Source organism: Ambystoma mexicanum, chromosome 5q (assembly GCF_040938575.1).
Source record: "Ambystoma mexicanum isolate Mex_15411 chromosome 5q, UKY_AmexF1_1, whole genome shotgun sequence".
In the NCBI taxonomy this organism is placed as follows: domain Eukaryota; kingdom Metazoa; phylum Chordata; class Amphibia; order Caudata; family Ambystomatidae; genus Ambystoma; species Ambystoma mexicanum.
Genome location: NC_090933.1, coordinates 908,751,730 through 908,778,144, shown reverse-complemented (window position 1 = coordinate 908,778,144; position 26,415 = coordinate 908,751,730). Strand labels below are relative to the sequence as shown.

Below are 26,415 nucleotides of genomic sequence, written 5' to 3'. Positions count from 1 at the left end.
CTAACAAGAAGTCTAAGGAGGTCACTTCATTACAGTTATCCAAATACAAGTAGCCTTTTTTAATATTATTTTGGGTATTTATTGAGTATGAACCTAGATTCAGGAATCCACCCACCACTGTAAATTTTTTCGTCTTGCAAGAATACTTTACATGTTTACAGAAGAAACGGGGTCTCACAAAATATGATTTACTATGTTATGTTATGTAAACTACATTTGTAGAGCGCATGTACACCTGTAGGCAACATGGCGCTGAAAGATTTGTTTGAAGCAGATGGGCAGATGAAAACCAGAATTAGGAGATTAGTTAAATAATAAAGTCTTAAGGTGGCGTCGAAAGGCTAGATGATTGGAAATGTTACAAATGTCCAGCAGAAGTTCATTCCATAGATGTGCTGCTACACTGAGAAGCCGCGGCTGCCAATTTTAGTTCTCCTTATCCTGGGCACTTGAATCAACAGGTCGGTAGAGGAGCGAAGGTGGCGTGCAGGGATATAAAGGCGGAACTTGTCACGTAGGTAGTCAGCACCTTGATCATTGACAGAGCGATGGACTAGGCAAAGACTGCAAAGTGTAGATGATATATGGTCAGAAGTCAGATGTCCAAAGAGAAGAGTCAGCTATCCAGTTGTCAGAGCTTCTGTCTTATCACCGTTCATTTTGAGCCACTTTTGGCCCATCCAATCTGCAACAGCTTTCAGACAATTGCTAAAGTTGGAGGCTGCAGAAGGGTTGTTAAAAGACAGAGGGACAATGATCTGCGTGTCATCGGCATACATGTAGCAGCTTAGGCCAAAATATTGAATGAGATGAGCAAGAGGTTGGACATGATAGGCATTAAAAAAGAATTGGGAGAGGGCCAAGCTCCGAGGTACGCGACATGAAACAGATTTTGCACTTGAGAGAAAAGGACAAAGAGAAAGAATCTGGGAGAGTTCACTAAGAAAGAAACCAAACCAGTCCAGGACCAAGCTTGTGATGCTGGCCACGGACAGTCTGCGAAGCAAGATGGAATGATCTATGGCGTCAAAGGCGGCTGACAGATCTAATAGAATCAGCACCCCACTGCCACCCTGATCAGTCAGCCTCGCCAGGTCTTCCACAACGAATACCAATATCGACTCAGTACCGCGCCTCGGTCTAAAGCCAGAGTGGAAAGGGGTAAAGGGTTAAAAGGTGTGGGGGGTTGGATGGGGTTGGAAGCGTGGGGAAAGGGGGGGTTGGGGGGCAGGCCCCTCAATTAAAAAAAGAAATGTATTTTCTTAGTTATTATTTCATTGGTTATTTTTATATTTGTCTAAATCACATCTAACCGAGAAAACACTGCCCACGTAGATGAGCTGGAACCATTTGTAGATTGGGGTTGCTATCTGCAGCTAGACATTGACAGCAAGCTGTAGTGGCTGACTGTATTGACTAACGGATCTGACTGATTGTATCAATGAAAAACTCAGACAGTGAGTCGCATAGTGATTGAGACGGGGGTAACGGTGGGGGAAGAAGTTTTGGTTGTGACTGATCTCACACTTCTGAAAGGTTCATGTGGTTTATTAGGAGCCAGAGAAATGTGATCAGAGAAAACTGAGCGCTTTGCATCAACAATCGCTTGATGATAAGTCCGGGTGGCAGTGCAATATGCAGACCTAGCAGCATCGGAACAGGAAATCCGTCATTTCCTTTCTGCTTGTATACAGAAGCAGACGAAGTTTCACAAAATCTGCGGTGAACTATGGTTCAGATGGCCTGGCTTGAGAAGCTGAACCTTTGTTGCCATAAAGGCCAGAGCCAGCTGATATAAGTCAGTGTTATATGGTTGGCAAAGTGATGAGACTTTGGGCCTCATTGCAAGTGTGACGCTCCAGAAATAAGGCAGCAACTGGCAGCAACGTAACAGTAGCCTTTGCGGACCAACCACACTTCAAGTCTGCCTGCAGGGGCCATTGCACCCGGCAGGTCTATCCTGCCGGGCGCAATGGTCCCGGTAGGCAGACTTGTCAAGGAAGCACCGGCACCATTGGCAATGGTGCCGGTGCTTCTGTGTCCCCATTCCCATGGAGTCCTATGGGCTTCCTGGGAATGGGGACTAACATTTTCTGGCGCCTGACATCCTGATCTGCCAGGAAGTCAGGTGCTGGTAAAGTGTTACGAGTCCGGTGGCTTACCGCCAGACTTGTAATGAGGCCCGTTGTCTTATATCAGGGAAGGAGCGATATTTGACCATCTTCTCCAAAATGATGGTGGTTGTGGCAACGGAACAAAGGGTAGAAAACCATTCGGTGTAAAAGGGAGTACCAGGTGGTCAGTCCACAATAATTGGTATGAGGTAAAAATGGTGAATAAGTCAGGGACTGATAAACTCAAGTCCAGTGTGTTACCCTGCCTATGAGTAGGGCCCTGGACGTGCTGAGAAATATTTAAATCAGCCATTGATTGTGTAAAGCATGCAATATTCTGAAACATCGTTTTTAATGATGGAAGATTAAAGTCGCCCAGAATATATTTTGATGCTGTTGACTAAGGTCAGCTGCCAAGTCTATGAACTTAGAGAGAAAAGCTGAGTCTTGGTCGAGTGGCCGATAGACCAAAAGAGCAAACACGGTCTGCGTTGAAGATAGAGTGATGCGGATGAGTAAAGCCTCCATTCGTATGTCGAACTTAATCGGCTGTAATACACATGACAGTGATTTTCTTAATACTGCAGGAAGACCACCACCTGAGCGGGTAGGGTCTCTATCTTTATGCCGGATATTATAATCTGGTGGCAGTGCTTGAACTAAAGTGAGTTCCAACGTTTCCCAAAGCCAGTTTTGCATGACCAGACAAAGATTGGGGTCAGTCTCTTGCCGAAGATCATGAAAATCAGCCGCATGTGCAGGTATGGATCAAGCATTAATTTTCAGACAATGGGCCTCATTACGACCCAGGCGGATTTCGCGGTGCTAAATGCACCGCGAAGCATGGCGGAAAGCCGCCGATAGCGCCATGGGGGTTGGCGGATTTACCGCCCCATTCCGACCTCGGCGGAGCGGTAAATCCCCAATCCCCATTCTGCCCTTCCCCATTCCCATTTTTGCCCCATAGGGTATAATGGGAGTGGGGAAGGAGTTAATTACGCCACCGTAAAATACGGTGGCGTAATTAACAACGAGGTCCCGTAGCGCCATGGTTTTCTCCGGCTGGTAAAACCAGGCGGAGAAAACCTCCATGGCGCTACGGGAACTCGTAGTATGGCGGAGAGGTACGCCATGCACTACGCTGGCGTAATACCCTCTCCGCCAGGGTCCTAATGAGGCCCAATGTAGTTTGCTGACGGTCTGGTCAATTAATTCTGCAGCACAACCTTGTATGTTATGGATCATGCCCTTTGGCAAGACTGTGCAAGTAGGGGCCTTATGTAGCAGTGTTTGACTAGTATACCATATCATGCTAGCCGAGAAAGCCTGTGATGGAGCCCAGAGCCCGTCTGTAGCACAGACGGGCACACACGGGCTTGACCCAGGCAAGTCTTCGGCAAGCGCCCGCTTCGCATGACCACTATGCGTTCTATGAGGTTGGCAATTAATCTGACACATGGTATCGCGGAGTCCAATCGGGGACATCACTCAGCTGTGACTGGGCGCAGGCTGAAAGGTTGGCCCAAATGATGCCGTGCGTGGAGTCAAGAAAGCAAAGAGGGACTATGGAAAGTGGACCGGGCACGAGCCCCGGCAGTCCCGATCATGAGCCAGGCAACCCCACCCGCAAGTAGCGCAGTAACATTTCAAGGAAATAAATATAAAAACACAATGGCCCTCATTACGACCCTGGCGGAAAGTGACTGACCGGACCGCAACAGCGTAAATAGCGTTTCCGCCATTGCACGAAGGAGCAAAGTGCGGCCAATCACGACCCATCGGGCACGAGCATTACGCCATGGTGGAATCCGAAAGGCTGCGATGGCGGAAATGACCCCAAAACGGCCCTTACCGCCGCCGTACGCTGCACCAGGTGCAATACCGCCACCCATCTTAGCGGTCACCGTAATGAGCGGTCACCGTAACGAGCGTGCACCGCAAATTACGGCCACCGTAAATATACGGAAACGGAAGTAAAAGCATGTGGCCGGAACGGGAAACAGCACGCCGCACAACTATAAAAACCGAATCCCAACACAACCATAAAAAATCCGACCCTGACACACATCCCAACCCGTTAGCAACCCCAGTTAAAAAAATAAATATGGGAAAGGTAGCCAAGAAAGCGTGTGACCGCAAGCGGCAGGTACACTTCTCCCGAGAGGAACTGACCGTGCTCACCGAGACCCTACAGGAAAATTCCGCCGTCGTCTTCTCCAGTCAAATGACCAGGACGGCCCTTGCCAACAAGAAGGCCATATGGGCCCTGGTGGCACAGCGCGTAAGTGCGGTGGGGACAACACCCCGCACGCCACAGCAATGTCGCAAGCGGTGGGACGACCTGCGGATCCGCGTTCGCAGCATACTTTCTGCGAACAGGAACATCGCCACAGCTACCGGGGGGGGTTCAGAGTCGCCCATCAAGTTGACCCCCTGGGAGGAAATCTGCGCCTCCACCATAGGAATGGAGAGCATAGAGGGAGTCGGAGGGATGGAGAAAGGAGTGCCGACATCCGGAGAATCAGGTAGGTTGGCCAAGAGAAACAATGCGAAATCCACAAACCACGAACATGTGCAGTACCATGTGACCCCATAGTGCAATACATACTTAGCCCTGACAGCGCCCTCTAAAAGTCAGAATGAACAAACAAATCAATCAAGAAGCCATAAACAACCCCTACATGTGCAGCATGCACCCCCTAACTGCAGGCAGCCAAATGAATGCATCCTCAATCCACACGAAAATGAGACCACCTCCAAGGCCCAGTCCCAAATCAGCCTCATGTACCACCCCAATGCATTTGATACGTTGCCATTCCAAATCCGACAGACCCATAACTAACGCTCGCCCCTCTTTACTCCACCACAGGGTCCGATACCAACGACGAGCTGCAGGACACCCCTACCAGCACGCCTGCAAAGAGGGCCAGGACCAACGTCCCAAGAGCCTCCACCTCAGGTGCAAGGATCAAGACACGGCAGCAGCAGGAATCAAGTGGCAGCACACTGGAGGGGACTGCAACAGGCACCCCAGCAGCCAGCAAGTCCACAACCCCAGCACCACAGGTCCCCCCAAAGAACGTATCTGATGGCACTGCCTCTGGTGGTAGCAGCACCATAGGTGACACAGCTGTCATGCCAGCATGCTCCGACACGGAAAACAGTGCTGGCGACGTAGGTACCATCCATGACCTTTCCCAATCCCCCTGCATGTTCCATCCCCTACACCATGACGAAACCACGCAGGGGCACCCTGAAGACGACGACTGGCCAACCCCCACAAGTCCTGTGCCAAGGCAACATGTGTTGAGCAGCCCCCCTGTCACACCACCGCAAATGTCCATGGCCCAGCAGAGGCAACAGTCCCTCGACCTGCTGATCGAGCAACAGCAGGAAGCGTCCACGCTACTCAAGGACCATGCAAATGAATGCGGGGGTTCCAGGGCAGCCATGGAAACATCCACCGAGACACTCAGGGCACAAATAGAGAAAAGTAGTGAGAGCCTCAGGGGAGAAATGGAGAGAAGCACCGAGAGCCTGAGAGCACAAATGGAGAAAAGCACCGAGAGCCTGAGGGGGGAACTGCATGCGACGTCCAAAGACGTTTGTGCTGAACTTGCTGCTGTGCGCCGTGTGCTCTCGGAGCTCTCACAAACCCTCAGAGACATGCATGGACGCGAGCAGGCAGAGACCTCATCCGTGGCAAGTTCCGTCCAGGGCAGCCCCCAACGCAGATCTGGCAGGAACCTGCGCTCCACGGGCAGGGGTGCCCCTGATACCCGTAGAGGGGGCTTGCAATAGCGTCTACCCACGGACAGCATGCATATTTGGACACTGGTGTTGGGGGGGGAGGTAGTAGGGTGGAGGGGGTGTGTTGGGCTTCACTGGGTGGCGGGTCCATAGGGTGTATAAATCAAATCACATTAACAATACAGCACCTCATTATCATCCAATGACATGTGTGGACATTGATATTTGCGTACGAGGCCTTCATAGGCGTACAGTCCACAATGTGCCTGTACTACACACACACAGTGCCACAGGTCCCCTTTCCGTGTAATAGGCACCATGCGTGGTTGCTAGAAGCATGCATCTATGATGCTCTGTCGGATTGCACGTGCATCCTGTGCCTCATGGACTCCTTGAGGTGCCTCCACATCCCCACCCTCATCATCATCATCATCTTCAGGTGCATGCAGTACAGCGTCAGGGGGCATGGGCACATTCCTACGTATGCACATGTTGTGCAGCATGACACATGCCATGACCATCTTAGAAACCTTCTCATGGCTGTATATGAGTGCCCCGCCAGACCTGCTGAGGCTGCGGAAACGAGCCTTCAGTAGGCCGAATGCCTGTTCAATGACCACACGGGTACGTGAGTGGGCATGGTTGTAGTCCTCCTCATGCTCGTTCTGTGGGTTCCGGATTGGTGTAAGGAGCCATCTCTTCAGTGGATACCCGGCATCACCTGTATGAGACGAATAAAGGGTGTCAGTGGAATGATAGTGCTAAGTAGCCCCCCCCCCCCCCTGCAAGGTCATTGACGCATCAAATGGGCCACGATGTCATGCATGGAATGAGACTCACCGAGTAGCCAGGATCTGTGCCCTGCGTGTCGCTCCATGTAGCGTGGTATTCTTGTGTTCCTCAGGACCATAGAATCATGGGTAGATCCTGGAAATCTGGCACAACAATGCGTAAATATCTTGTTGGAGTCACACACCATTTGCACATTGATTGAATGAAATTGTTTCCGGTTGCGGTACTGGACCTCCATGGCATGTGGGACAACCAATTCAACATGGGTGCAGTCGATGGCACCAATGCAACCCGGGATGCCGCCAAGTGCATGGAATCCCACTTTAGCGTTGGTAATCTCCTGGTACGTGCGTGGTAGTGTGATGTGGTCGTCGGCGTGCTTCAGGAGGGCATCGTGCACTTGGAAGAGTGTCCGTGAGAACAGTGGCTGTGAAATGCCATGCAACTGTCCCACTGTGTGCTGGTAGGTGCCTGTGGCCAGGAAGTGGAGTGCAGACACCACCTTCAGTAGGGGTGGGATGGCGGTTGGGCTATCTATCATGCTCACGAGGTCAGCATGTGTCATGTCCACAATGGCGATTATGGTGTCCCGGTCCAAACGGTAGAGGGTGTGGATCTGCTCAGCAGTGAGGTTGAACGGATCGGCTCGGAGGCGTGGGATTGCGGGCCGCCTGCGTGGTGGTAGTGGCAGTGCTTGTGGGCCTTGCTGACCCTGCCTTGCCCTCCTCCTCCTCCTTCTCCTCCGTCTCCCCTGTGCGCCCGGTTGTTGTACCTGTTGTTGTTCGTCGTCTTCTTGTAGTTGTAGCACTTGCAGTGCTATCTGGTACCCCAGGCCCAACATCGCTAGTCCTGCCGGTAGCATTTTGGAGTGGGAGTGGTTGTGGGAGGGGTTTGGGTCTGCAATATATGTGCTGTCGGCCTGTATGGCCTCCACCTGTGCTGATTGAATGAATCTGTGGCAGATGCAATCCCTTCTGGTCGAGCACGTCCCGCACGTAAGGCTGCATTTGGCCGCATGGCATCTTGGGATTTGAATCATGTATCTAATCCCGATGGCAGTGTGATGTACTTTGACTGATCTTCATGCTATGCTCCCATTGTTACACATGCTATGATTGCAGCCGCTTACATACCTGTGAAGAGTCAGTGGTATGTAGGGCTCGATCGATGGGCGACCCTCATGCAGCACAGTAACGTAATTCACCGACGGGCATGGCGTACCATTTGTGATTGCAGCCAGTTAGCATCATGACACACAGCCGCACTACATTGATGTAATTGTGAATGCAAGCGTTCACAGAAGCCTTTTCGACGTAATGTTGCAAGTGAGGAATTCGAAGGCCAGCATTTTGGGTTTTGAAGTAGCGGCGAGGATACGCCCACAGGTCTGGCTGGAAATGTAACGTTCTATTGTAGAATGTCCTTGGGACATGGCCCATAACGAGCAGGCAATGAATGATATGAATTGAATGGGATGCGCAATAGCGTAGTGGACGATAAGGCAGGACGTTCCCAAATCCATCTTGCTTCACAACACTACAGATCCGGCCAGGGGCACAGTGGTTTTTGGCGGACTGCATTACGCACAGACGCGATGGAAGTTTCACATATTATGTGAGTGAATATTCATGCGTTTTCATTGCGGGATGAGGGAATGATGTGTGGATGCATGGACTGATGAATCCGTTTAGGGTCTGCCATGTACATGGGTTTTTTGGTTCACTCCCCTTCCCCTGCGTTATGTGATGCAAGGCTGCCATAGTGGGACATACGTCTATCTGCCCTTGTCGGATCCTCCCTGTCTCGACGCGCCTTCATACACTTGTGTCTAGGCACGTTACTAATCCCATGTCATGGGTTCTGTCTTGACGGACGCATGCACAGTAACCGACGTTGCCAATGGTGTATTTAGCTCGATTGGTTTCGTTGTGATTCGATACTGATTTAGGGGTGTGTATATTCCTTTGGAGTGGGCTAGCATGCATATGGGTGTGGATTTGGTGTGTTGAATGAAGATTGTAATGCATCATGAGTCCCGTAATGCAATCGGTTGATTTGTGTTTCTTTTGGGTGACAGGTATCTCCTGCCCTATTGCAGATGCCATCTCTACGCCACTCCTCCAGATGGTTTTTACTCTCGACTCCTGCAGCTTCGGGTGAATCAGTGGAGCACCATTTCGATCATATGGGACGATCGCCAATGGGCCACATGCCCTTACGCTGTACTGGTGGCTAGGTGCAACATTTCGGCCTTTCAGCTCGACTAGTGCCTGCCTCATGGGACGGACCTGCGGTTCTTGCCGCTTCCATGTTGCCTTTTGGAACGTTGATGTAAGCCCTGTGTGCCATGATGGTACAGGGCGTCACACAAGTGGAAGCCGGTCAATTATTGCAGATGCAGCCCTCGGTGATGATGGTTGTTTTGGTGGTATTTTGCAAATTGCTGTGGGGCCTTTGTCATTTGGATGTGCATTTAAATTGTATTCCGATATTTGTCGTGTTGCGTTGTTCTTTGCAGGTGATGTGGCGATTTTCGCTTTGTGGCGGTATGTATTGCGTGATGATCTGCATTGTGTTCCGCCTTCTGAGTTGAGTTGTGTGGTACAGTACTGGCCGCGTTTGCCTACGTAGCACAGTATGGTCACGGATAGAGGCTGCCATTGTGACTGTTTACATGATGTGCTGTTCAGGGGCGGGGGATTGGCTTTTGGCCGACTGGTGCCTGTCAGCCAGGTCGATTGGTGGAATGATGGGTTGTTCAGAATGTGGCTGGTCACAGGTGACTGTGTTTGCGTGCGTTTGTTGGAGGGGGACTGGGGTCATGTCCATTGGAATAGCTTCTGTATTGATGCCATCTGTGCCCTGCAGCTCCCATCGGCCCCTCTTGGGATGAGCCTGGCTGCTCAGTCACTCTGCCGACTTGTGTGGTACATGCTTCTGCTGATGGTTGGTTTGTTTACTGGCATGAGTACAGGGCTGGTGCAATCCCCCTCAGGATGCTGTTGTGGATGTTGCCTTGCGCTGGTGGCAAGCGATGGGGGACTACTGTTGTTTTGTGTCATGTGTTCTTGATTTTCATTTTGATGTGTTGTACCTTCACATGCCTGTGCTGCGTCAGTACGGCTATGGTGACATGCCGTACATGGATGCCCACTCACGGGGCGCTTTGAGCCCCTGCATGCTTTTCTACGTTGGCATGCATGGGTGAATTGTGGATTTCACTGGTTGCATAGTGTGAGTACATTGCGCATGCCAGGAGTTGTGCAATGAGGCCAGGGAGTGGAGTACAGGCACTCAGTGGGCCATTTACGGTTGGTTCGCGTTGCCGTATTTCTCGCCATGGCGGAATGGTACTTTACGACGTGCTTGATGGCGTTCAGTACATGTCCGCTAGGGTCAGAATTCGCGTACCGTTGCGCCATGGCGGTGATTCCGGTTTTGCAAGGCGCGCGTGCGCGTACTTGGTGCAGTTAGCGTTGCCGTTCACTGCGGTGTCGCTAATGGCATCGTACTTTACGGTGACGGGTCATGATCGCAACGAGCGGTGTTCGATGGCGGTATTGCATTTCCGCCATCATTTTTCCATTTCCGCAAGGGTCGTAATGAGGCCCAATATGCTCAAACAAAGTACACTGGAAATAAAAATGAATGCAGGTATGTGTTCAAAAGGTGAGTGGCAGACCTAGCTGCCGTAGTAGTAAAAAACAGAAATGAACAGAATAGCAAAAAAAAGAATAGAGCAATTATGCTGCAGTACGGGAAAGCCACATGTGCTACCCCTCAGTAAGGGGAATCTGCTGGTCTCTCGTTCGCCGAAAGATAAGAGCGGGCTTTGTCCAGTCGGAGACAGCAGTCAGCTGTGACTGGGCACAAGCCGATAGGTCAGCTCGAATGCCGACGTACGTGCAGTCAAGAAAGCAAAGACGGGGACTATGGAAAGTGGACCAGGTACGAGCCCCAGCAGTCCCGATCATGATCCAGGCAACCCCATCAGCAAGTAGCGCAGTAACATTACAAGGAAATAAATATAAAAACAAAAGAAGCTAAAACAAAGTACACTAGAAATAACAATGAATGCATATCAGAATACTATTTAGGGTAGCAGAGAATGGTGAACATTTCCAGCTCGTGGGGAACAGGTAAATGTGCGGAGAGGGTGTGTGCAGGTGAGACAGTTTGGTGGGCTGTAGAGGGTGGTCGCCATGGGGATACTGAGTTAGCTAAGTTTGGTCCTGAGTTAGGTGTATCTAGGGCTTGCCTCATGAGGGTTGATGAAGGTGTTCCTTGAAGGTGAGGGTCTTAATTTCTTTTCTGAATTGTGTTGTGGTGGGACCAAGTCTGTTGCTGATGGACATGAGTTCCTGCTGCCTTGGGACATAAATCATTGCTGCTTGTTTCCTGGTTCTTTCTCTTTTGCATTTCGGATTTTCTAGTCTGGGCAGGTTCTGGGCAGGTTCTGATGCCTGTTGATCCTCTGAATGCCAGAGGGGTTTGGTTTGTGGTAGATGCTTAAAATCCATGTCTGGATCAGGGTAAGTCCTTGAGATGGTGAATGTCTTAGATGGATTATAATTTCAGGTACAGTTATATACCATCTGCGTATTGGTGGACAGTGTGGCTGGTGAGGAAGGTTTGAACGTAAAGTGGAAATTGGGAAGGAGGAATATTTGTCCTGATGGAGAACATTTTCTAGGTAAAATAATTAGATGATTAGCTAAATAAGAACATTTGGAGACAGAGGCAGAGTCAGCGCAACCTTGACAGGGCTCTTTACTGGGGTTAACTATTTAGAAAAGGGAATTATTTAAATTGATAAAATCCAAGTGCATCAGCAATGAGATTTGGCCTAAAAAAATAGATTTCCTATAGAAAGAACATAGAGATTTCAACGCAAATGCATCATCCGAGGAAAGACCCTTGCTCCCTCTGCTTTAAAATCTACAGACTTCTTGATGCAGGTAAACAAGGGAAGGATTGTGCTCTGTGAAGCATAGTAATCAGTAAGAGCTTGAATGAAGCAAGAGCAGTCAGGCACAGGATAGCGTCATGTGAAATAAAATTAAAAGTGCTTCAGAAGTTCAAAGGATATTAAAGGAAATGTGTAAAACATCAGACAAGACAACCCAAAAAGATAATGATCTCCGGTTGTTTATTCATCACTGCAATATGCCTATCTGACATAGTTGTGCACACTTTTACAGAGCTACTCGCAATCAAATACAGTATGTTGTTCAAAAATGGAACCCTAGTTAGAGGTGGTGGTGTGGCACTGATCTACACGAAATCCATTACCTGCAAGAATATCGCCAGCCTAGCTATAATGTATTAATGGGCATACCTGTTAAGTGTTCACTGCCCCTATTATCTCTCTTGAGATTATAGTATTGGAGCCCTCACCAAAGAGTCTAACCAGGTTCCTATCTTGTCTGATTTCAAATGTCTTGGCCAACATAAAGTGTGATATATAAATCCACTCCTGCATCTTGGGCTGATGACTCTAACAGCAAGGGTGCACAAGAATTGATTGTGGACTTGGACTCTCAACTTGTCCAACCTCAAACTCATGTGCCCAGATACACCCAATGTCTAATCTTTGTATACTGATCTACTATAAACATCTCTAGTGTCATTCCTTTCTCTTTGTATGGCTATATACATGGTTGATAACTTCATAACTCACCCGTTCTTTAAGGCTTTCGTCGCCAATCAAGGAACCTGAATAACATCTTACCAGCTGCATTTGACCATACTTTTCACAAAATAATCTTCTGATCAGTGCTCCCCTGACCTGAGCTCCAAGACGCTCCAAAATGCTGCTACGTAGGCCACAGATGTGGTTGCCCCTTTCAAAATGTGGAAACCTTAATCCAGCAGAGCCGATTATTTAAACAAATTGTTCAATGACAATCATCACCTAACAAGGTGGTCAAGTTCTGGGAGAGGCTAAAGAAATAACAAACATCCACATGACCACAGGGCATACAGGCCACACAAGAGAAATTACAAAATAATTATCCATACAACCAAAGCAAGAAGAATCAAAGATGTCTACAAACCATAGAACAAACTATTTAGTAGCTTCAAAGTATTGCCACAATTTCACAAAGCATCTGCCTCACCGGCTCCCTCTCAATAAATATGTGACAACTTGATGCCACTCTATCATGGACAAATGTAACAGCTTAAATCGTCGAATTGCATCTCACTCCCTATTTCCTCAGAATAAAACCCTTATTGCTCCTTCACCTCCTACGCTCCATGGGTTTGTTCCAGTTTCTGCGGATCGGCTCTCTAATCTTATGTAAACCTTTGTCTCCAAGCTTCAACATCTCCAGTAATTGTGTGTGCAAGTTTGGTATCTTTTCCATCACTCCCTTCATCACTAATTTCATCAATGTCTTGTTACTTTTGGGTGATGTTGCTGATAAACTGAAACATGCAGTCATCACACCTCTAGTAAATAAAATGGTATGGATGATCTTGGAATCCTACCAAACTTCAGATCCATCTTTAGTCTCCCTCGTATGGCTAAAGCCTTGGAAATGTTGTTTACAACGCAACTGTTTGCTTATCTTAAGACATATGGTTTGCGTGTAGTCTACCAATCTGGCTTCCACACTCACTGAGGCACTGAATCCCTCCCTTGTGGACATTACAGAATAATTACTGCTTGCTAGCGAGTAAAGCCTCACCTTTGCCCTAATCCTGCTGGATCTGACTGCCTCTCCTGATACTGCTTATCATTTTATCCTAATTAGCAGATGAAAGGATAGTATAGAGTAGGTCAAAAATCTGCAACCTGCAATTCTTCAGATATCTCGGACTACAACTCCTGTAATACATCACTGTAGGCTAAGGTTGATAGGAGTTGTAGTCCAAAATACGTGGAAAGCTAAAGGTTGCAGATCCCCTGTTGTGGGTGGTATGGCCGTCTTCCTCTCCAAGAGACTGCCTCCATTAGATTAGGCTAGGGCATTTCCTGTCATTGATACACAAATGGCCCCAGAGACCTGTACTATTACTGATTCTTTTCAGCTTTTACATTCCTATCCGCTTAAAACTATCTGAAGGAATAGTTAGGGTTTCTGGAAATAGGATACCAGTCCACACACCATTTCCAACATGCATTGCTGTCTTTCAAACGTCCAACATCCAAACTCTAAATGTTGAGGATGAAGGGTTCTGTCCCCTGCGGGATAGGTCCCCTTCCTTTGGTTTGCATTTGACCCAGGCTGATTCAAGAGGTGCTATTGTAGCGGTCAATGGACGTGCAGCAGGTCTTGACCCTGGCTCTTGGGATGTCAACTGCTGAGAAATGACGTGCACATTTTATGTATGGCTTGAATCCCATCACAAAGTATGGAAAATATATTGCAATGGAAAAGATATTGCAATGGAAATGATAATCTAGTTAGTCTCTGCTTGTATAAATAGAGGAGATAAAAGGACCAATTTGGTACCTCAAACCTCAAATTGGAGTAGTTTCCCACCAAACCAGCAGTTGGAAGAACCAACACTTTCAGCTGGGTGTTGGAGACCTAGCAGGGGCAGATGAAGGGGTCATGGCGCCAACCTACTCTACTTTGGACATTTTAATGAATTTAGATGTAGTGTGGTCAGTTGCCACTATTTTGATTGAAAGCCTGATTTATAGTAACGTTATTGTGCCCATAAATTAACTTTAATCACTCATTAATGGGGCAACCCGATAGCTTGTCACTACAGTGTATTATTTATGTATTTATTTTATTATTACATTTGTATGGTCCACCTAACCCTTAGGCATCTGGGTGCATCAGTTTAGGAATATGGTTACAGATTCACCAGTCTGAGGAGGTTGGGTACAGATTTCAGCTTACGGATATGGTTAAAAGTTATGCATATTGTGAAAGAGGCATGCTTAAGTATATGGTTGCAGAACATAGGTGATGCAGGCTTGAGGCTTTGCATAACGAAGTATGTCAATTTAAGAAGATGGTTGCATGGCATGTGATGGCTAACAAAGTGGGGTGCAGGTCATACCAAGATAGTAACAGCTAGGGAGAGAGAAGCTTGGTGTCCTGAGTACAATATATTCTGGTCGCAGATTTTAGGATTCTGGCACATAGCCTTCCAGATGCAGCGGATGGATGTCATTTCCACAGATGCATAAGTAACCGTTGTCTCTCTCTTTTTTTTTTTTTTACCAGGGATTATATTTTATCAAGAATTTCAAGATGGAGCTCCACTCAGTATGTTCATGTACATGTTTGGGTAAGTAGTTGATGTGAAAGGTTCAAACCTAGGGGGAAAGTAAGGGATCTAAAATGGTGGTGATAACTTGTGGTTATGTTGGGTTTACATGAGAGCGCATGAACATTTCAGAAAACAACCCCATTGTTTAATATGCCTTTGGGTTCTGCTAAAATGTTATCATGGAGGTTCAAGTTCAGGCCATTTTTCTGATACGTTTTACTAGCTGTGGGTTGCTGCCAACTAACATCGTCTTGGATCTGTCAGACAAATGTCACCCTCCCTCTGGAATGAATAAAGAATTGTGTTGTGTAGAATGCTTGATGCATCTATGCATTATGGGTGTGTGTGACTGCACATTTCATATCTCAACAGCAGTGCCCTGACATGAGCTCAGAGGGCAGAGAAGGTGGTACAGGTGTCCATTCACTTGAACCATCACCTCTTTCCTGATGCGCACATCAAATCTGGTACTTGTGTACACGTTTTTAGTCAATATGCCTCTCACGTATTGGGGATGCCTGAAGAGTCATTAAGCTGACCTCACATTTGATTAATCAAATTACCAGACGGTAATGCATGTTGATCACCATTGGCCTTGGATAAAGTTATTCTTAGCACTCAGGGGTGAATGCAGTGAAACCTAGATTCAACCCATTGGTTAAAATTATTCTTGGCAGGTAGAGGAGAAGGCAGGGGAGCTCTGAGTCAGTTCATTGCACCATTCCGGCTGCATGTTGAGCTGCATATGGGATTGGGTGGGTGCTATGGTCTTGTGCTGTATGTGGGTGCACTGAGTATGTGGCAGAGGCATGCCTCATTCGTGGCTGTGAGCACCCCATTCCTAATTGCTCACTGGCTGCTATAAATTAAATCTCGAGATTGACTTGAATATCTGCATCAAAGGCTTAGGATGTTGCCTATGAATCTTTAATATGGAATTGAATATATTTATTATGAATGCTATACAAAGAGGAGACGGTTATGAATTATTCTTAAGCATTGACATTGCTCTATTCAAACGTCCAGACCATTCATTTTTGTTGTTGTATTTTTATTGAATTTTGTAGCAGTTGACGCCTAAGCGCTGAACATAGTAACCAACGGTACAAAACATATGAGCAGATATGACAGAAAACCAAGAGATCAATGGGAAGCAAGATGGGTTTTTAGATGGGTTTTGAAGCGGGGAAGGGAGAGCGAGGAAGGCAAAGAGAGAGGAAGAGAGTTCCAATTCTTTGAGGCCAGGAGAGCAATTGAGTGGAAATGTAATGAGGCACAAGTAGCGCGGGCACAGTTGAGAGGAAGAGGGATTGGGAACGAAGTGGACGAGCAGGTGAGTAGAAAGAGATCAAAGAAGACAGATATGGGGAGCAAGGCCATAGAGGCATTTAAAAACAATACAGAGCAAGTTAAAGGTGGTTGATAGTGACAAGAACGAGAGAGAAGAGATATGAACAGAAAAGGATAGAGAGGAATCGAAGATGATGGCAAGATTGCGGGCAGAGGGAGAGATAGAGGGAGAAGAGGGGGAAAGGGAAAGAGAGGGTGCAGAGGTGGATGCAAAAATTAAAAGAACCTCTGTTTTTGAAGGATTAGGGTGGAGATGGAGAGCGGAGATCCAGGAGTGAATCGCAACAAGCCCGTTTCAACCCATCTGCACCATTGCATAGGCGGACCAGGCATATGTAAATTTGTCCTTGTCCTGCCTGAACTGCTAGGCCAAATGCCCTCTGCACAGAAACACAAGCATCCCCAAAAACTGTCAGCCTTGCTGGGCTTCATCAGTGAGGTGCAACGTGTTTCTGTATAGTGCAGTGAACAAGTGACACAGGTCTGGTTATACCCACTCTCACATAGTGACGAACTATAGCCAAATGATGTAATGGGTAGAAGGTTGTGAGTTATGAATTAATCTTAATCCTTGGCATTGCTCTGGGCAAATGGCCACACCATTGTTTTTAGCCCACCTGCACCATTGCAGAAGGGAACCAAGCATATACAAATCAATGTTGGCCCTGCCACCAATAGGAGCATCCCAGCATGCACTGCTAGTCTAGAGCCTCTGCACATGCATTTCCAGACATGTTTCGACCTTGTTTGGATTCATCACTGAGGTGCAACTTGGGTCTGTAAGGTGCAGTGAGCAAGGAGCTCACATCAGGGCATACCCTCTCTCACGTAGGCTGACACACTATAACAAAAGATGTGATGGGTGTAAGGTTATGAATTCATCTTAACCACTGGCATTGCTTTGGGTAACCATCCCCGCTATTGCTTTTCAGCCTATCTGCACCATTGCAGAAGGGAACCAGCCATATGCAAATCAGCCCTCATCCTCCCCCCAAAGGTAGCAGTCCAGCCTAGAAACACAAGTAACTCCAAAAATGTTTCACCCTTTTTGGGCCTTGAGGTGCAGCTGGTCCCTTTCAGCAATGAAGCAGACAGGCTAAGAACAATGGTGCATGGAGGCCTACTCGGAGTAGTGCCAAGGGTTTGCGGTTAATTCATATCCTCCCATTTATCGCATGTTTTGGTTATAGTGTGTCTCCCTATGTGAAAGAGGGTATGCCCACACATGGGTCCTTTGCTTGCTGCACCACAGAGAACCAAGCTGCACCCAACAAGGCTGACAAATGTCTGGGGTTGCTTGTGATTCTATGCAGAGGGGACGTGGTTTAGCAGTTTGGACTGGACTGCTCCATTTGATGGCAGGATCAAGACTGATTTGTATATGCCTGGTCCCCTTATGCAATCACACAGACTGGCATGGAGGTTTGCCCAGAGCAGAGTGAGTGGTTATGATTCATTCATATCTTTCCAACCAGTCCTACATATTGTATTTGTTAATATGTGGTTATTTGGGATTTTACTCTGTTGATGATTGCCCCATTTTCTGCCATATAGGGCTCAATTAAGAGGTGGCAAAAATAAGTTAGCCCCATTCCTAAACGTAGCTAGCCTCAGGCAGCCAAAAGAGTTTCCCCCAGCTTGCCCACTCAAGTGTTTGTGATGTAGGATAGAGTGCGTGAGGGGGGCTGCTCCCACCATCCGTGTGCTGGTGGTTCACCAACCGAGGCATGGGCAGGTAGCTAACAGTGCCAGTAATCTGCTTGGGTGATGCACTTCTACCATCCTGATGGTTGCCTCTGGTCACCATGTGGCTCTGACTACTGATCTGCTGCTTTCCAAATCCAGGCTGAAGTGAAGAGTTAAAACCAAAGTGGCAAGTACTGTTGAGAAGTATGATCAATGACACTCTCTTGACTCTACAGCAAGCTACGATGATCTTAAACAGTACCCTGAAACAGAGCGACCCAAAAAGATTGTACGAAGAAGGCATATACAATGCTATTTCTTTCATTGTCGCATTAATTCATGGCAATGCTGACGATGGCTACTCCTGGGAAATGCCAGTTATGTGTCTTTCAGATTTAATTTATTCACCCTTGAGAAAGGACTCAGTCTGAAACAAACCTTGTTGCGTGTGGGCATACTGTGACTATGGACCTCATTATGAGTTTGCCGGTAACCCACCTGCACTACCGCCTGGTTACCAGCAAACTCGCCTTACTGTTATCGACGCCCAATATCCACGTGTTACCGGAATATTACGGGTGCTGGCAACCGTGGTAAGTTCCCATTCCATCCATGGGATGAGAACTACTGAATCGCTGGCACTGTTGTTTACGGTGCCAGTGATTCAGTCATTTCTCTGCCGATAAGGGCCTGAACTCCCAGCAAATCAGGCCTGCTGGTAGTTTACTGCCCCTACCAGCAGACTCGTGGTGAGCCTGTCTGGTAAAAATGCCACAGCCGGTAGTACCAGCTTTTTTACCAGACATGCTCACACGGAATGAGGCACTATGTCTGTTGAATAAACATCACAGAGTGGAATTCGGCCAGGTAAGGGGGCCGACTTTTGTTTTTTCTGGCGGGAGCCTGGGGAGAGGAGGGTGCCGGTGGCAGAACAAAAATCCTATTCTAAGAATAGGGACTTTCATAAAAATAGCGTTTCCCGCGGTGGGGGTGCCCGGGCCCCGGAGCACCCGCATACTCGCCGGCCCTGCGGCCAGGCTGTTCATTTCTTTTCCCTGGAATATTGCACTAGATACAGAGCAAACAGAAGGCGCAGCCTGGGACCTATCTGCATATTCAACTCCACTTCCCATGTGTTCCGCAGGCCCGAACAAGTCGTGGGTGAACCTTCTTCAATTGGGGTGTGCATTTTTCAGCAACAGAAGAGATGTTCTGCACAAAATAGGAGATAATGAAGAAAACCCTCAGGGTCCGACACGTGCTGGATGGATGCCATCAACTTCCTCTTCTACACAAATTAATCTGTGCAAAAGACCTCGACAAGACGCCAGATTTTGAAACGAGTCTCATCTCACAAGCAACTTCAGAATGCTGTTCTATAACCTCTAAAATGGCTCCCTGGTGCTACATGCATAGCTTTTGTTCTTGATTTAGGCCTTGGGAGACCACTGTCACATTTTGGCCTCCAGTGCAGTTAACATTGATGTAAATGCATCGGTGCAGTGCAATTACCGCAATTAACACACATGAGTGAAACTATGTATCTGTGGGTCATTTTTGAACATCTGCAACACAAAGCGATGAGAAATATCCATTTTGGGGTATCTGCAATCCTTTTGCCTTGGATTTATGGATAGTGGTTACAGTCGACCACCTGCAAACCTGAGATCATGGGCTCTCTTTGTATTTGGTGAACATCTGGAAGTTTTGGGGGAAAACTGTACTCTTGAAGTGAATTTTACCTTCTGCAAGCTCCCTTATGCCACAGGTCAGCATCCATATCCTTAGCACAATTGGTTCCATGCCAGTCACTTTCATATTCTTCCTCTTTCCTTATTTCTTAAGGTGGTTAAGTGGCAGGGTGGGTTGGATGAAAGAGGTCTCTAAATAGTGGTTCAGGTGAGTCAAAGGCTCTTCATATTGGGACAGCTGTCATCTATGCAGTCTTAGAACTTAAAGAGGATTTTTCAAGCTTGTGCATCTTTGCATGTTGTTAGGAAGCCTATTCTGTTTTTAGCAAGAGGCAAGATGGCAGAAGGTTCACCATCATGTTATGGTACCAAAGAATAATGGAACAGTAGCATTGGAAATTACCCCATGATTTACCATGTACAGCCTTCTTGTTAAGTTGCTCTTGAATGTATGAGCCTATGAGTAATGTCATTGAATGGATACATGGAATCCTGGGTTATTGCCGTGTTGCAGGATTGTTAGTTGGGTATGAGTGATTAAGCTGTGAGGGTGACCAGTGGATTCCTTAAGCTTTATAGACCTAGCCCAACGGCCATAACAGTCGTTATGGGCCCTGGAGGAGTGTTGGCCCATATCTCCTGGTATTGGCCAAAGTCAAGGTTTGTAAAGCTTTTATAACCTGCATAGCTCCTCAAAATATATTGTTGTTTTTGTAAGTATATAGAAGTTTTCAGTACCAAACTCTGCCTGGGTGGTAGCAGGGAATTGGATGCCCATACAATCTGCTCTGCTGGTAGCCTTGAAATGTAGCATTCACATCTATCTACTGGCTGTACAGGTTCTTATAGCCTATGGATATGCCAATCTGAATGCCCTCTCAGCATTCCAGGGGTTAACATTAAGCTTTATAGACCTGTCCAATGTCCATACCGGGAGTTAGGGACCCTGATAACCGAGTCAAAGACCCAAGCTCAACAAGGGCATTGAACAAGGTACACATGCTTAGAACTCACTGGTCATTGTTTAAATTAACAAAGAAACATAAATAAGAAAGATCATAGTGTAGTATAAAAAAACAGTATGTGGGGATGTTTTAATATTTTTGGGCCCCAAAAAGGACAGGGATTCCCAAATGCAGTCTGTCGGCTTACTCCAATCACCTGTGGGCGTCGAAATACAACTTTCAGGAGAGTATCATTGCTGTAGATAGTGCCACACAACTCCTCCAACACATCAAAGCCAATAGCCTCCTTCAGTGCCACCAATCTGACATCAGACGCACACGCAGCACAGAAGCGGTTACCATTAAGGTGATCGATGATGCCCTTAAAATCCTTGATGATGGACATGCTTGCCTCCTGGTTCTCCTTGATCTCTCTGCAGCATTTGACACATTAGACCACCAGACACTCACCGACAATCTTCATCACTACATCGGGGTCAGCGAGTACATCCTCAGCTGGTTCAAATCCTACCATGGCAATTGCCACTAGTTTGTGCAAATGAATTCCTCCAGATCACCAACGCTGCCCATCACTTGTGGGGTCCCACAAGGATCAATTCTCTCCCCCGTGATCTTTAATCTTTACATGGAACCGCTCGGAGCAGTCCTCACTCCACACAACATAAACATCCACCAATATGCAGTTGACACACAGCTCTCCCTCACAATATCCTCCATTGATGACGTCCACACGATCAAGGGCTACCTCACAGGGATCCAATTGTGGACGTCCGGTGCTTACCTGAAGCTCATCTCCTCCAAGACTGAATTCCTACTGCTGATCAACAACACAGAACACCCTGACATCCAGACCTGGCTCTCTGCTATGAACCTCGTGGGTTTCACACCTCGGTTTACCACAGGCGCCAAGTCCCTTGGGTTCACCATCGACAGGCACCTCTCTTTCAAACAGCACATAGCAATGAAGACATAAATGGTCTGGTACCAGCTCTCTCTCCTGTGGAAAATCAAACCCTTCATCCCAGAAAACAACTTCAGATCTTTAGTCCAAGCCTTGGTCCTCTCCACCTAGATGGTGGCACTGCCCTTTTGGAATGCCTTCTAGCCATTACCCTGGCACCCCTGAAATGTGTCCTGCATGCTTTCTTATACAGTTCAGGAAGGAGCTCTTGAACCTCCTCTTCAAGGAATGCTCCTTCCTAATAGCTCGGTCCACACTCCCTCCACTCCCCACCCTACCAGAGACTGGGTGATCTGCTCCCTACTGTTTCCTCCCCGGGTTGCTTGTAAATCCCCCTGCTGTCAAACTGCCCAGCTACGTCCCTGCATGTTGTTAGCACTCTGCTCCCTTGTTTCCCTCACCAGGTTCTTTCCCCTATGATTGTAAAGTGCTCCATTGCTTCCCAACGCTAGGTACGTACTCAATAAAGACTCTAATAATAATGATAATAATAAAAGTCCCTGCAAACATTCACCACATGCAGAAAGGTGGATGTAGCTCTGCTCTCTGAGCCGATAACTCACAAACATATGCAAAAACATGCACCGTTCCATTCGAAAATGGTGGATGCAGTTTTTAAAGCCATAGCCTGGTTGTGTTTACAAGGAAACTAGCACTCTTATCCAAAGGCCATAAATAAATGGAACCAATCAAAATGCATACACAATCAGACCACAGAGCTATGTACCCTCGATCCAAACACAGGGGAGAGGCCCTTCAGGCTATTTAAACCATGGCACAATAGGCGGGCATCTGGAGGAAGTAACAAGCTGAGTTTGGAGAATTGGTGAATCATGGGAGATGTGGGAGAAGGAAGAGGGAGATGTAATAACAGAGATGTATGGAGACATGAGGGCTAGAAGGAACGCGAGGAAGTGTCAGGAGTATTTGTAGTATTTTCTTTAGATTAGCTAGTAGTTTGAACGTAAAAAGGGTACCCTGGTCTATGAGATTATTCTTTTGGAATCCCACCTGTGTTAAAGTATAGTACTAAGGGCCTCATCATGAGTTTGGCGGTAACCCTTAAATGCGGTGGTAGCGCTATTACCACTGCATTTAAGGGTCCACCAGATCATGGCTTTGGCGGATTTCCCCCCAGCTCTGAGCTGAGCAAATTTACCGATTTTCGGCGTGATTACCGCCGGCGGAAAATCCGCCAGCGGTAATAGTGTGTATTTTCCCCATTGGGCCCAATGGGGAAAGAGGAATTTCCGAATGGGCCCAATGGGGAATGGGCCATAACAGTTCTACCAAACAGGTGATCCGGCGCTAATAGTGCCGGGGGTTTGGCGGTATAGCGCCAGCGTTACCGCTCAACTCGTGATGAGGACCTAAGTATTTAGAAATGTGTTGTGCGGTGTTCAGCTTCATAGGGAAGGCATCTGGATAAGGTTAGCATTATCCAATAGAACCAGAATATATTAATTAATGACTGAGCACACCCATCCCAATCCTAGGAAATGGGACATCTATGGTAGGTAGGCATTGTAAAAACATCTTAACCACATCATCCCTACATTTCATCTGCCATCCAGGACATTCAATACTGTATTTCTGAATATGCTAGTCAATTCTGGGCCAGAATAGTTGCCTTGTGTCTTAGGACCCCACCACCCTTAGTGGCCTGCTGAAAGATGGGAATGTGCCAGATTGTGAATATCGATCTGGCACATTCCCCTCTTTCAGCAGGCCAGGTGACGTCTTTATATCGAAATATTGTACATTGAATGCACATATCTCGAATATTTTATATTGAAAACATTTATAGTGAATGCACTTTTTTTGGCGGCGGGGTCAACCTCACTTTTCCAACCCCTAAATATCCACCCTAAACATTTCCCAAAAATATTTAACCCTTTACTGTATCCCTAAATGCATTCACTATAAAGGTGTTCAATATAAAAAAAACTCTATGTGTGCATTCAATATAAAACATTCGATATAAACACTGCATACTGATATGCACATTCCAGAAAGATGGGTGTATCAACACTGATATTGGGTCTGCTGATCTCCCTTTACTTTATTCATCACTCTATACAGGAGGAGTCTGCTCCCCCCTAGGAAATGGGGCACAGTCATTTTCCTGCCCATTTTATGTGAAAATAGTAGCATCATTGCTCTGGGCTAGAGCACATTCTGGTTGCAAGGAGGTGTCCACTGTCCTGCCAAAGTGCCCTGTAACTGTCCTCTTAGGGGGAGGCGGTCTTTGCTTGCTCAACTGAGATGTACTTTAAGCACAGTCTATGGTTGTTCTTTGGGGAAAATATGAGGATCCAAACCTGGCTCAAATCCTTATGTCTAACCCACCTCTTCAACTTCCTCTGCCTGGGTGGGAAAGAAGTTCACAAAAAAGCAGAGTTATGGGGTTCCCTCTCCGTACTCTGAAGGATTCACATCTGTCTTTAAATAGGAGAACCTTCACCATCCCATAATAATTCCTATCAATCACTCTCGCTACTACATCCAAAATGTATTTTACTGCCAGTCCTGACTTGGGAGGGATCCTAACATAGGTTGTCTCTGGCAGTGCCACTTGGAGGGCTGTCTAAACTAGGGCCCTGCTCCTAGGTCAATGCCCCCATTGACAACACTATACAAGTCCTACCTAGTCTACTCTGGGGGACCCCTTATAGGAACCTGGACCATCCTGGGCACGCAGACCTCCTATATCCCAAGGATTGTAGCTCTTGGGTAGGCTTCTTGAACAGCCTTTATAGAACCTACATCTGGCACCATCTGATGTATAGCTCTGTTGCGTACAGAAAAGAGTCCTGACATAAACAAAACTTAGAAAATGGATGTGATTAATACAAAGCTGTCCTCGGTATTGAGCCCTCACAAAGCCACTGATTATTCCCGATTGTTTTGGTGCAAAAGACAGACGGAAATTGGCAGTTCTGCATAGATTTCAAGAAGGTGAAGGAAAAGTCTCATTTTGCCTACCCTCTGCCAGAAAAATGTGACATGATTGAAACACCGAACCAGTAATGCACATTTCCACTTTCAGCTTAGCAAAAGGTAACTGGCAGATCTGTGTGAGAATAAAACGCTTTAGTCAAACCGTTGAGCCTTTTCCAGCTCACTGTACTACCTTGTGGACGCATGCGGCCTCCACAACCTTTCACAGGGTAATGGGCACCTAACTTCAGCCAAAGTAAGGTTTTGCTGGAGGATACCTAGATGACATTGGGGTTAACAGTAAGAGTTCGGCCGATCACAGGAGACATCTATATTTGGTTGCCCCAACGCTCAGGAGGCAGGATTTAAGGCCAATCCATTGAAATGCCACTTGGCTCTTCCCACTCTCAAATACCTGGAAAGTGGACAGTTCAATCGCAAGAAGCGAAGGTTGAAAGCATCCAAAACATGTCAACTCCCAAGAAGACGAAGGAGCAAATAGCTTTCCTGGTCTAGTCGGGTACTACCGTCACTGCCTTCCAGATATTTCAACCACCGTAAGACCACGATACTGATCAAATCAAATGAATGAATATGTAATTGTATCCAATGGATCAAAAGTATGATAAATGCCTTTGTGGATGTTGAAAGACTACCTCTGTACCATGTCTTAATAAGGCCCAACTTTGGTAATCCATTTATCCTACAAATGGATGTCTCCCATATAGTGCAGCTAGTGTGTGAGTGCATGGTAATGTATTTGAGTGCCACAGTAGTTTACAAAAGAGCTCCCTTTGTTAAGCACTCATTGCAGAGATCTGCATTCACATGCCACATTGCAGTACCAAACCCTGGCAACATTGACTCAGCCTTTCCGCTCTCCCAGATTGATAAACTTGAGCATGTTCACCTTGGTGATAGCAACCTCAACTGTGCTACAAAACAATGCATATGCACCAGAAAGCTTTAAAAACAGACACAGCACCAGTATGGTGCAAGTCTACCACTCAGTCCATATAAACAAAGGTTGTAAAAACCAGCCAAGCATCCCAATGAACAGCATAATGGATTAGTCACGTGCAGGTGGTGTGATTAAGTAGCCCATTTCAAGGCAGTGGAACCAAAGTGGCTTGCCTTCTCTATTTTGGTGCCAGTGATAAGCCAATGCCATGCTCTTTCTTTTCATATAGGTCATTTGAGTGGACGGTGTCCTAGACAGTAGAGTCAACCAAATATTGCAGGCATGTAGCGAGCTCACTTTCAGATCTGCTTATTTTACAATGACTATAACTTGGTGACCTTATCACGCAGGTTTGTTGTTTGATAGGCTTCAATCGTTAAAACACAGTTGACATTTTCTAGATTCACATCAATTAGTATTCTGGTGCTTGTAGGCTTCCATTTATGACAGAGAAAATAAAACTACAATCATTCTCCTGTAGCAGGACACGTTTCTATAAGGCATTTATATTACATGTTTCTTTGTCATGTGCCTAGTGTGGTCTTCAAGAAAGGTTATTGTTTTAGTTCATGAAAGTCAAACATTCACAAATAACTGCAACTTACTATATGACAAGAACCATAAAACAATGAGGTCAAGTGCCAAAACTTCACCACTAACCAAAATGCATGATCCTGTTCAATTCATTTAATCTTATAGTGCCTAACCTGTCAAAATTACTGGTCCCTTAATATTTTAAAATGGCTAGCCCTTAATGGGTGATTTAGTTCTCAGGCTACGCTCTTCAAAAATACCTCGCTCATTGTTGGCATAGCTATAGTTTTACTATTCCTATATTACACAATACAAAGTCATGTGTTCGTTGGCACCCTCAAAGTAACACCGCTTGAAAACCATAGCCCTCTTCTAATCGAAGTCCTCGGTATATGGTCTGTGTACTTTCTTTGTTGCTTCCAATCAGTCTACTGTA

General features: G+C 46.7%; 1 protein-coding gene across 1 annotated transcript in view; it reads left to right on the top strand.

The window, feature by feature from the left end:
* NIPAL2 (NIPA like domain containing 2) overlaps nucleotides 1–26,415 on the top strand; it is a 690,092-nt gene that overhangs the window by 612,794 nt on the left and 50,883 nt on the right. The window contains exon 9 of the mRNA XM_069621416.1: nucleotides 14,846–14,909. Within this exon, the coding sequence (XP_069477517.1) occupies nucleotides 14,846–14,909 (64 nt within the window). The remainder of the gene's footprint in view (nucleotides 1–14,845; nucleotides 14,910–26,415) is intronic.